Here is a 10912-nt window from a genome sequence, read left to right on the forward strand (position 1 = left end):
AAGGCAGAAACCCGAACAAAAATCAGAAAAAAAAGAGAAAAATATTTTCTTTTTCTATTAAAAAGAGGAGAAAACCACAAAAAAAATCTCCCCCACCCATCCTGTGCCCTTTCCCCCCACCGCCCAGCTCTCCCGCGGTGTTTGCAGTCATGTCTCTTGTGCAGCAGCAGTTCCACCAGTACCACCCCCTCCCAGCCCATGTCCGTCGGGTCCCCCCTGTCGCTGCCTGGACCCCCCTGGGGCTCATCTCTCTTTTTTTTTTTAGGGATCTTTCCTTATATCCCCTCCTATTTTTTTGTGGGTCCCCTGCTTTGTTCCCTCCCCAGCTCCAGCATTTGTCACCGTCCCCCTCCAACCCCATCCCCAGGGGAGGCAATGGGAAATATTTGTGCCTTTCATTATTTTTTTTTAATGCCTTAATTTCCCTTAATTTTGGGTTTTCTTAATTTTTTTCTTGGGTTTTTTTTTTCCTCTCGGCCTCCCCATTTGGGACAGGGACACAAGTCAAAGGGATGAGCTCTGTGTCCCCCCCTGCCATCCCTTTGCCACCCCTTTGTTGGGATCAAATTTGTTCTTAGAGGAGGAAAAAAAAAAAAAGGAAAAAAAAAAAAAAAAAAAAAAAGGAAAAAATACTTTGTTTTCCAGTTTTGTCACCAGCTAGAATGGCCTCGGAGTAATTTTAGCTTTAAAAGAAAACCACTCAAACCCCACCCCCCCCAAAAAAGGGATATAATTTTATTACAGATTATTTAATAGTATTTTTTTAATGGGGGAGTGGAGAGGGGGACAGGGACAGCACATCATGAGTTATTTTGGGGTGGGGGGTCCCCAAATTAGGACAGAGGGATGAGCGTGTCCTTGGTCACCTCTCCTAACCCTGAGGTGGGGGGGAAGGACCCCAGTTTAGAGTGAGGAGGGGGGGCGTGGGGGTGTGTCACTTTGGGGACCCCAGTGTGGGTGTACCCAGTGTTGGGGACACCCCGTTTTGGGGGGGCGGGGAAGGGGTCCCAGATCCCCATCCTGGGAAGAGGAAACAACCCCAGAATGGGGAGAAAGGGGGTGCCAACCCCCGGCAGGGTGCCCAGCTTGCTTTGAGCTGGTGTCCCCCCCACCCCCGTGTGCCCCTGCCATGCTCCCCCCTTCAGTTTCTGTCCGTCCCCCTCCCCCCGCTCACGCTCGCTCTGGGTCTCGGTTCAGTATTTTGTAAGATGTCACCAATGTTCGTCCTTGTATAAATAAACTGTTTCTGGCAATACCCGCCGGCCCCTGCTGCCTTTGGGGGGTGGAGAGGGTCCCCCTGTTTCCCCTTTCCTGTCCCTGTGTCCCTTTTCCCATCCCATTCCTGGCCCTGTGTCCCTGTTCCCATCCCTTGCATATCCCCAAGGCTTCCTGGTGTCCCAAAGTGCCTCACTTTCCCCAGCAATGGGGCCAGGGAGGGGACCAATGTGTCCCCCCCAGCACGTCTGTGGGGGCTCTGTCCCTCCCTACCACTCCCCAGTGTGTGTGTGTGGGGGGGTGTCCCCCTCCCAGCCCTGCCCTGGGGACCACCCAGCTCTGCCTGTGCCCCCCCCGCCATGTTTGCAGGACTCAGGCCCAGTGGGTTGGTTTTGGTGCTTTATTTGGTAAGAAACGAGGTGACCCCCCCGGTGATATAAAGGGGGCTTCCAGCTTGGGAAGGAGGGTCCCATCCCTGCTCCAGACAGGGAAGAACTGGAGCAGCTGGAGGTGTGTGTGTGGGGGGGGGGGCGTGGCAGGTCAGTGACCCCTGGGCTGGGACTGTCCCTGTGCTGCATTCCCAGACCTGCTGGGCACGGGGTACCCCCAGCTCTGCCCCCCCAGGGGGGTCCTGCTGCCCAGGAGAGACAGGGCTGTTAGTGCTACAACTGGGGGGGCCTAGGGGGGTCCCCCTGGCCTTAAGCCACCGGCGATAGGCACAGCAAAGGGCAGAGCCGGGACGGGGGGGGGGAAATCAGCAGAAGGGGGTGGGGACTCGCCAAATCGGTGTAGGGGGGTGGTCCCTGGGGACAAGTGAGGATGAGCAGGGACCCCCTACTCAGTGAGGGGGTCCCCGGGGGTGGGTGAAGGTGAGGATGAGTTGGGAGAGGTGCAGGGACCCCCAGCTTGGCACTGGGGGCAGGTGAGGGCAAGGATGAACCGGGACAGGAGGGGATCCCTACTCAGTGGGGGGGGGGGGTGTCTCTGGGGGTAGGTGAGGATGAGCAGGGACCCCCTTACTCAGTTTGAGGGATCCCCAAAGGCAGGTGAGGATGAGCAGGCATCCCCCTCCTCAGTTCAGGGGGTCCCTGGGGGCAAGTGAAGGTGAGGATGAGCCAGGGCAGGAGTGGGAACCCCAACACAGTGTGGGAGGCTCCCTGGGGGCAGAAGATGATGAGGATGAGCCAAGGGCAGGGATTCCCCTACTCTATGAGGTTGAGAACAAACCAGAATGGGGGGGGGGGGGGGCCTAATTGGGGCGGGGGGGGGTGGGGGGGGGCTCAAGGAAGCTCCTGAGGGCAATGACAAATCGGGGCAGGACGGAGACCACCAGGAAGGGCCCAGCCGCGTAGTGCACAACCACGTGCCTGTACAGGGCAGCCGTGTCCGAGGGCCTGGGCAGCCTGTGCACCAGCTGCAGGGCCAGCAGGGCCAGTGCCGTGCTTGCCACCCGCAGGCGGCCATCCAGGAGCTGCTCCTCGTCCCGGTGGTGCGGAGGGGTCTCGGCAGCCAGGGCCAGCCCCAGAGCACTGCCCACCACCCGGCACAGCGAGGCGAAGGGCCGTGTGTCCGGCCGCAGCCATGCCGGGTCTGAGCACCAGGCGCTGGCCAGGCGGAGAGACCTGCGGGACGAGCTCCGCAGTTGGTGTTCACCCCCTGGCCCAAGAAGGGGCTGTGGGTAGGTCTTTGGGGTAGTCCCCTCCTCAAATGGGGTGGGGGTAGGTCAGGGTGGATCCTGACAGTCTGGTGGGCAGATCCCTGGGGATAACACTCCCCCTTTCCGAAATGTCTGGGGGCAGATCCCTGGGTATAGGACCATGCCCCACCTCCCAAAAACTGTACGGGGCAAATCCCTGGGGTTAGTTTCATCCCAAAATGGTCTGGAGGCAGATCCCTGGGGATAGTATGCTCCCCAGAAAACAGTCTGGGGTAGATCCCTAGCACTGTTCCCTCCAATAGCCTGGACACAGATCCCTGGGAATAATCACCCTCTACCCCGAGGGGCTGATCCCTGAGAATACTCCCCTCAACCCTGGAAGACTGATCCCTGGGAATACCCCCCTCCACTCTGGAAGGCTGATCCCTGGGAATACCCCCCTCCACTCTGGAAGGCTGATCCCTGGGAATACCCCCCTCCACTCTGAAAGGCTTTTCCATCGGGATACTCCTTTCCACCCTGGAAGGCTGATCCTTGGGGATAACCTCCATCCCCCAGGGCACTCACCAGTCAAGGTCGATGCCAGCAGCCATGGCCAGGCTGTGCAGGGCCAGCGCACTCAGCATCAGCACCACAGCCACCGCCACGAAGAACCGGAACACGCGGAAGTTGGGGGGACAGCGCTGCAACCCCCACCCCAGTGCTGACCCTGGCACAGGGGACAGGCAGGTTGGGGACTGGGATGGACTGGGAAAGGGGCTCGAGTGAAGGGGAAGGTGCCCACAATGCCCTGAGCCAAGGTGGGGTGTTGGGACTTGTTCCCCCCCCCATACCCCCCTCACCTGCCAGGATGCCAGTGACCACCTGGTGGGGGAAGTGGGCCAGGACGAAGATCCGGGAGAGTCCCATAGCCACAAGGAAGAGGGTGTAGGCAAATAATGGGATCAGCCTCAGCACTCGGCTGAAAGGGAACTGGGGTCAGTGGTGGAGGGAGGCAGCCCCTGGCTCTGGCTCCGGCCAGGCAGGGCAGGATTGATCCCACCCAGCAGCAGGAATGGGTGAAGCAGAGGTGAAGGCGGCAAGAAAAAATGTTGAGAGGGTCTCACAGCCTCTTCCCAAGCTGCCAGGGGAGGGATGTGTCCCCCTGGAGCTGCCCCACTGGGAGAGGAAGGGATCCAGTCCACGAGGGGTGCCACATCCCACCCCTCTTTTCCCAAAGGTGCTCTGGAAACTTCCAAGCATTGCTTTCCACATCCTAGGGCTCATCCTGCCCACCTCCCTCTTCCCAAAGATGCTCTGAAAGCTTCCAAACAATAGTTTCCCCATCCTAGGACTCATCTTTCCCACCCACCGTGGGTGCTGTCCACCAAGGAGGGGTCCCACATCCCACCTCCCTCTTCCCACAGGTGCTCTGGAAGCTTCCAAGCTCTGGTTTCCCCATCCCAGACTCACCCTGCCCACTTAAGAATGGTCCCATATCTCGCCTCCCTCTTCCACAGGAAACTTCCAAGCAACAGTTTCCCCATCCTAGGACTCATCCTGCCCAACCCCCATGGGTGCTGCCTGCCGAAGACGGGTCCCACATTCCATCCCCTCTTCCCACACATGCTCTGGAAGCTTCCAGGCACTGCCCACCACAGACTCACCTCCGGGTGCTCCGGGCCACCTTGGCTGTCAGCGCGGTGACAAGTGGCCACAGGGCCGCCCCGGGGATCATGCAGTGGCCCGAGGGGCTCCCTGGGTGGGGGGAAGCACATGGAGGGTCGGGGGGAGCTTGTCCCAGCGGGATGAGAGCTGGGAATGACAAGCCTAACCCCTGCCTGTGCTCGGGGATCCCTCCAGACTGGGCCTGGAGGCTCAGGGATGGGGATGGAGCTAGTGCCCGAAACTCCAGGCATGTTTACAGGGAGCCCAGGTGGAGCAGCGCCATTCCCAGACTCTCCCGTGGGTTTCCTAGCCCTGGAGCCGCCGGGCTCTGCCAGCACCGGCACCGTCCTACCCACACCCTGCTGCTCCATCGTATTTCCTGGCCGAGGAACAGCTTTTCTCGCTTCCAGCTCGGCATTCCCACAGGGGCAGAGCCTCCCGGCTCCTGCGGCTCCTCCCTAGGGATCACCGGGTTGTCCGGCTGAAAGGGAAGGAGGCTTCACCTTTGACTCACCTGGGCCCGTTTCGCAAGTGACCGGGAACTGGCGCAACGGGAACTTCTCCAGCTCCTCCCGGGAGAACAACCCAGACTCATGGATCCACCAATACGGGCGTTCCCCGAACAGGAACCTGGACGGACGGAAAACACGGAGCATTCCCGCCCATCCCAGGGGATCAGGAGGGCAGAATACCTGCCATCGATTGCAGGGGATCCATGAGGGCAGGATCCCTGACATCCATCGCGGGGGATGCATGAGGGCACAATCCCTGCCACCCATCCCAGAGAACTGGGAAAGGCAGGATCCCTGCCGCCCATCCCAAAGTATATGGGGATTTGGGAAGACAGAATCACTGCCAATTATTCTGGGATTTCCAGGGATGAAGCGACAGTGAGATGGCAGGATTCCTGCACCAATCCTGAGGGATCCACGAGGGCAGGATCCCTGCTACCCATCCCATGGTATCGAGGATTTGGTAGGGCAGGATCCCTGCCACTCATCCTGGGATTTCCAGGGATGAAGCCACAGTGGGAGGGCAGGATCCCTGAGCCCATTCCAGAGGACTGGGAAAGGCAGGATCCCTGCCACTCATCACAGAGGATTGGGAAAGGCAGGATCCCTGCCACCCATCCCACAGTATCTGGGGATTTGGGAGGGCAGAATCCCTGACAACCATTCTGGGATTTCCAGGGACAGCCCTTGAAGGAGAGCAGGATCCCTGCCCGTCCTGATGCCTCCCAGGGTCTTCCCTGCCAGGAATTCCTAGCAGATGCCTGGGGCAGCTTGGATGACCCTGCAGAATGCCGCAGGGACTCCGTGCTCAAAACTCCCGTGAGCTTCCCTGAGCTGTGTCCCCATGCGAGTGCCACCCCCTGTGCCAACACAGTGCCACCTCCTCACCATTTGAGGACCACGTTGAGCCACTCGGCCACGAGCCCAATCCAGAGCACCATGAGCCCCACCCGAGCATCCAGCCCATGGGCCAGTGGGAAGCAGAAGGTGTAGATGGATTTGGGATCGAAGTGGGACGTCAGGTAGACCCAGAACTGCTCCAGCCAGGGCGGTCCAGACTGCAGGGTCACGGCTGCCCAGATCCCGGCCTCGTGCAGGGCATCCATAGCAGCCGGCTGGCATGTGGGGACAGAGGTCAGCCTTGGCACAGATCCCTCGGGAATTCCCCTGGGAAGGGGCTGGGAGGTGGCTGGATACTGAGGAATCTCTTGGAAAGGGGCTGGGAGGTAGCTGGATCCCTCGGGATTCCTTTGGGAAAGGAGTGGGAAGTGAATGGATCCTGGGGGATGGGATGTCTTGGGAAGGCAGTGGGAGGTGGCTGGATCCAGAGGAATCCCTTGGGAAGGGGATAGGAGGTGGCTGGGTCCTGAGAATTCCCTTGGGAAGGAGCTGGGAGATGGTTGGATCCCAAGGGATGTCTTAGCAAGGATTCAGGGAGTCATTCACCACCTGAAGTTTGCCCACAAGGGATTCCCAAACTTCTGCTCAGGGGGTCCTGGCAGAGCAGATGGGGGGGTCTGGGATGTGGGCCAGGACAGGATCCCAGGGGATTCCTGTGGGAATTGCTGGAGCAGCCAGGCTGCTCCAAAGAGCCCTGATCTGCCTGGGGACTCCTCGGGGTCTTCCCTTGGAACATTCCCTAGGGTCATTCTGGAGCAGGCCTGGGGTCTTCCCTGAAGCCATCCTGGGGCCTCTTTGGGGTCTCCCTAAAGCAGGTCTGGGGTCTCCCTGGGCTCCCTTTGGGGGTCTCTGTGGAGCAGGACTGGGATTTTCCCAGAAACTTCCCTGGAGCTGACCTGGGGTCTCTTTGGGGTCTCCCTCTGGTCTCCCTGGGGTCTCTTTGGGGTCTCCCTAAAGCAGGTCCTGGCTCTCCCTAGGCTCTCTTTGGGTTCTCCCTGTGGTCTCAGGCCTGGACCTTCCCAGGGCTCTCCCTGTCTCAAACCCCGGGATCTCCCCGAGGCCTCTCTGGGGTCTCCCCGGGCCTCCCTTGGCCCCTGAGGTCCGAGGCCTCCCTGGGGTCCCCCTCACCCCAGACCCGTGGCCTCCCCATTGCCCGCAGGACCCTCTGAGCCGCCCTGCCGCGTTCCTCGTCGCTCCCCCCTCACCCCAGTGCGGTCGGGTGGTACCTGCCGGGAGATCTCCATGGCGGGGGGACCCCCCAAACCCTCCCTCCTGCTGCTCTCACCGCCCCTCTTCCGCCTACAACTCCCGGCGTCCCCCACAACGTCACGCGCTGACGGCGGCGCGGGCGGGCCAAACAGAGCCAGGAGCAGGGGGAGGGGGGCGGAACCCCGCGGGCGCTCGACCAATCACAGGGCGGGGCGGAGCAGATCGGCGGGGCGGAGCACCAATCCCCACCCTCGTCGCCGAGGCGGCCCCGCCCCCCGCCGCGCCTGGGCCGAGGAGAGCGGAGCCGCGGGCGCTGCGGGCGGACAAGATGGCGGCGCCGGGCGAGTACTTCAGCGTGGGCAGCCAGGTGTCCTGCCGCACCTGCCAGGAGCAGCGCCTCCAGGGCGAGGTCGTCGCCTTCGACTACCCCAGCAAGATGCTGGCGCTCAGTATCCGCCCGCCTGTGTTTCGTCCCAGTGGTCCCCGGGCCCCCGCCGCGGCCCGCCCAGGCCTCTGCGGCCCGCCTGATATGATGGGGGGGGGGGGGGGGGGGGGGGGGGGGGGGGGGGGGGGGGGGGGGGGGGGGGGGGGGGGGGGGGGGGGGGGGGGGGGGGGGGGGGGGGGGGGGGGGGGGGGGGGGGGGGGGGGGGGGGGGGGGGGGGGGGGGGGGGGGGGGGGGGGGAAAGAGGGGGGGGGGGATGGGGGTCTGAGGGGATCGAGGTGGGCGGCGCCGGGGAGGGGTTTGGGGGAGAGCGAGGAGACCCCCGAGGAGGGAGTGGGGAGGGGTTGTTCTCTCGGGTTTTTGAGGGGGGAAAGGGGGAACGCTGTATTAGGTTGAAGGGGATGCCCTATGGAAGGGTTTCGAGAGGGAGTGAGGAGCCGCTTATTGGGGCAAATGGGGGGTGTGAGGTGCCCTGTTTTGGGGTGAATAGAGGGAGGGGGGGGTGTCCTATGGGGTTTTTGAGGTGAGTGAGGAGCCTTGTATTAAGATGAATTGGGGGGTGTGAGGAGCCCTGTTTTGGGGTGAATGGGGAAGCGGGGTGTCCTATAGGTTTTTTGGGGAGGGAATGGGGTGATTTGTGTTGGGGCGAAGGGAGGGAAAGGGGGTGCCCTACAGAGAGTTTTTCTGGGGGAAATGGGGTGTCCTGTATTGGGGTGAATGGAGTGAGTATGGTGTCCTATAGGGTTTTGGGGAGGGGAGGAACTGGGGAGCCCTGCATTGGGGTGAATCAGGGGTGGGGTGGCCTATAGAGTTGTTTTGGGGGGAATGGGGTGTTCTGTATTGGGATGAATGGGCTTGGGAGGTTTTGGGGAGGGTGAAGAGCCTCTGTGAGGTTATTGGGAGAGGCACCATATAGGGAGGGTTTTTTGGGGGGAGTGATGAACCCTGTACTGGGGTAAATGGGGCGGTGTGAGGAGCCCTATGTTGGGGTTAAGAGGGGCAAGGGGGTGTCATATAGAGGAGGTTTTGGGGGGATTGAGGAGCTCTGTTTTGGGGGGGAGTGGGGTGTCCTTTAGAGCTTTTTGGAAGGAAGTGAGGAGCCTTATATGGGGTGAAAGTGGGGAGAGAGGAGCCCTGTATTGGGGTGAATGGGGGGATCAGGTGCCCTCTAGGGAGGTTTTTTGGGGGAAATGAGGTTGAGAGGGGGGCAGGGGGATGCCCTATAGAGAGGTTTTGGGAGGGGAGTGGGGTGTTTTTTGAGAGTCCTTTAGTGGGGTTATTGATGCGAAGTGGAGCATCCTATTGAGGTTTTTTTGGGGAATGGGGCACCTGGTAGGGCAGTTTTGGAGGGAGTGAGGAGCCCTTTAGTGGAGTTACTTGGGGGGGGAAGTGATGGTGCCTTATAGTGAGGTTTTGGGAGACTCAGGAGCTCCAGAGTGGGGTTATTGAGGAGCCCTCCAATGGGGTTTTGGGGGGGTGGGTGCCATGTAGGAGGGTTCTGAGGGATCCTTGTAGGGGATTTGGTGGGGGTGTAGCTCCATAAGGGCCTGGAATCAGGGGTTTCCCACAGGGCTGGAGGGGTTTTGGGGGGAGACAGGGGCACCCTGTGGGGTTCAGGGAGGAGGAGGGAGGCAGATTTTGGAGGCCTGGGGCATTCCTGGAAGGAGTTGAGGACCTGTTTTAGGGTGCAGAGAGGGCACAGAGGTGTGGTTGGCAGGGCCTGGGGGGACCCACGGAGAATGGGGGAGGCCTGGAGGGGTGGGATCCCATAGGAAGGGGGTCAAGACACCCCTGTGGGGGATTTAAGTGGAGGCAGAATGAGGTCTGAGGGCTGGGGGAGCTGAGGGTTGTAGGAGGAATTTGGGGACCCCAGTGGACTCTCCAGTGTGCTGGAGATGGGGGGTTTGGGGGTGCTGTGGCCCCCCCATACATGTATTTGGGTATGCTTTTGTTTGGAATCTGCAAGGATGGGAAAAGCCAAGGCTGTTGGAAAACCATGGAGGGACCGTGGAGAGGGGAAAAGGGGGATTCCCAGCCTCGGGACTGGGGTTGGAGTTCTGGGAGCCCAAAGGTGGGTTCCAGAGGGAATGAGGGGCTGGTAGAGGGTTTTGTGGCAGAAGCTGTGGGAAATATGATGGGAAAAACCTCCCTGGGTGCCTGGGATGTGGTTGGAGTTGGAGGAGCTCCCAGTTCCGACAGAGTGCAGCAACAGGTGTCTCAGTGCTGCTGGTCTGCTCCAGAGGTGACTGAGTGCTCCTCTTCTGGCTTTTCCCTGAGCCTGGCTCTTCCTCATCCCAAAGCGGCGATGCTCCAGCTCATCTCCCTCTCTCAGGAGAGACCTGAATTCCGTGAAGGAATTCCCTAGCATCCCTTGCTTTCTCCTCATCGTTGAATGCATTTTTTAAGGAGGGCTCCACCTTGGGCTCACAGGGGGCTGGGAGAGAGGAACAGGGACTTCCACAAGGTTCCCTTCCATGAGGAGATGGTGTTGGCATGGAAGAGGCTTTCCATGCTGTGCTCCCTGCTCTGTCCATCCTCATGGAAACAGGTAGTGCAGGAATCCATGCAATCCATGAATTGTCAGCTCTGGAAGGGAGTGGGTTTTTTGGGGGGTGTTTGCAACAGCGATACCAACCTCATGTATGGAGGCAAGGAGGCCTTTCCTGGGAATTCTTTTCCATCTGGGTGTGGGAATACTCTGGATGAGGGAATGCTCCTCTGGATGAGCCACTTCTTGCCAGAGGAAATATTCTGGCGTAAAAAGTGCAGATTTGGTGATGCTGGTTCAAACCAGTGACCAGGCTGTGCTGGGTAGGGCTGGAAAACTCAATCTGGAGTCAGGAAAACTGGGGTCAGCATTACATAATGCCAGAAAGAGACGTGTGGCTTTCCTGGGATCACAGATGACCCCAAGCTTGGCTGGGCAGGGACATGGGAGTGGAGGAACTCGCTGGGAACCCAACCTTCTTCTGATTTGCTCCTGGGCTTTGTCAAGCCCATAAATACCTCCCTCTGTATTTGTTTTCCTTAATTTTTCCCCTTCCAGAATGCCCTTCTTCCAGTGGGAAGCCCAACCACGCAGACATCCTGCTCGTAAACTTACAGTATGTGTCAGAAGTGGAAATAATCAATGACCACACAGAAACGCCTCCCCCCTTAGCTTCCCTCAACGTCAGCAAGGTGAGAGGGGCACTGGGAAGGGAAATCCCTCCTCCCACTGGAATCTGGGGGAAATTGGGCACTGGAACTCACCTGCTTCCATCACAACTGCCTGTAGTTCTGTTTTGGGTCTGGGTTTTGGTGGGTTTGGAGTCTGGGTTTTGGTGGGAT

At 60.0% G+C, this 10912-nt stretch overlaps 3 protein-coding genes across 5 annotated transcripts in view; 2 read left to right on the forward strand and 1 right to left on the reverse strand.

The window, feature by feature from the left end:
• Positions 1-10912, forward strand: part of HDAC5 (histone deacetylase 5) — a 35611-nt gene that overhangs the window by 22467 nt on the left and 2232 nt on the right. The gene's annotated exons all lie outside the window — the stretch shown is intronic.
• Positions 2420-7244, reverse strand: G6PC3 (glucose-6-phosphatase catalytic subunit 3). Of its 3 annotated transcripts, none has more exons than XM_027905580.1 (7): positions 7137-7217; positions 5920-6146; positions 5034-5149; positions 4519-4609; positions 3715-3833; positions 3440-3581; positions 2420-2837 (listed from the first exon to the last, which is right to left on the reverse strand). In XM_027905580.1, exons 1-7 carry the CDS (start codon positions 7173-7175, stop codon positions 2465-2467), a joined length of 1107 nt encoding a protein of 368 aa, XP_027761381.1. In that variant the 5' UTR covers positions 7176-7217; the 3' UTR covers positions 2420-2464. The 3 variants fall into 3 exon arrangements, with proteins under 3 accessions (XP_027761381.1, XP_027761382.1, XP_027761383.1); XM_027905581.1 differs by having other exon boundaries at positions 2421-2837; positions 7158-7244; XM_027905582.1 differs by lacking the exon at positions 7137-7217 and adding an exon at positions 6828-6997 and having other exon boundaries at positions 2421-2837.
• The window catches only part of LSM12 (LSM12 homolog), a 6956-nt gene continuing 3455 nt past the window's right edge, over positions 7412-10912 (forward strand). The window contains exons 1-2 of the mRNA XM_027905583.1: positions 7412-7589; positions 10629-10762. Of these exons, the coding sequence (XP_027761384.1) occupies positions 7469-7589; positions 10629-10762 (255 nt within the window). The 5' untranslated portion in view covers positions 7412-7468. The remainder of the gene's footprint in view (positions 7590-10628; positions 10763-10912) is intronic.

The sequence above is a fragment of the Empidonax traillii genome, unplaced genomic scaffold (assembly GCF_003031625.1).
Source record: "Empidonax traillii isolate 1590-97213 ecotype Southwest subspecies unplaced genomic scaffold, ASM303162v1 scaffold1167:size305969, whole genome shotgun sequence".
Classification (NCBI taxonomy): Eukaryota; Metazoa; Chordata; class Aves; order Passeriformes; family Tyrannidae; genus Empidonax; species Empidonax traillii.

Coding starts and splice junctions, on each gene's coding strand:
- G6PC3 (XM_027905580.1), bottom strand. CDS start 7,175: ATGGAGATCTCCCGGCAGGTACCACCCGACCGCACTGGG. Junction 5,150..5,919: donor CTCAACGTGGTCCTCAAATG/GTGAGGAGGTGG, acceptor CCGTCCGTCCAG/GTTCCTGTTCGGGGAACGCC. Junction 3,834..4,518: donor GTGGCCCGGAGCACCCGGAG/GTGAGTCTGTGG, acceptor GTTCCCTTTCAG/CCGAGTGCTGAGGCTGATCC.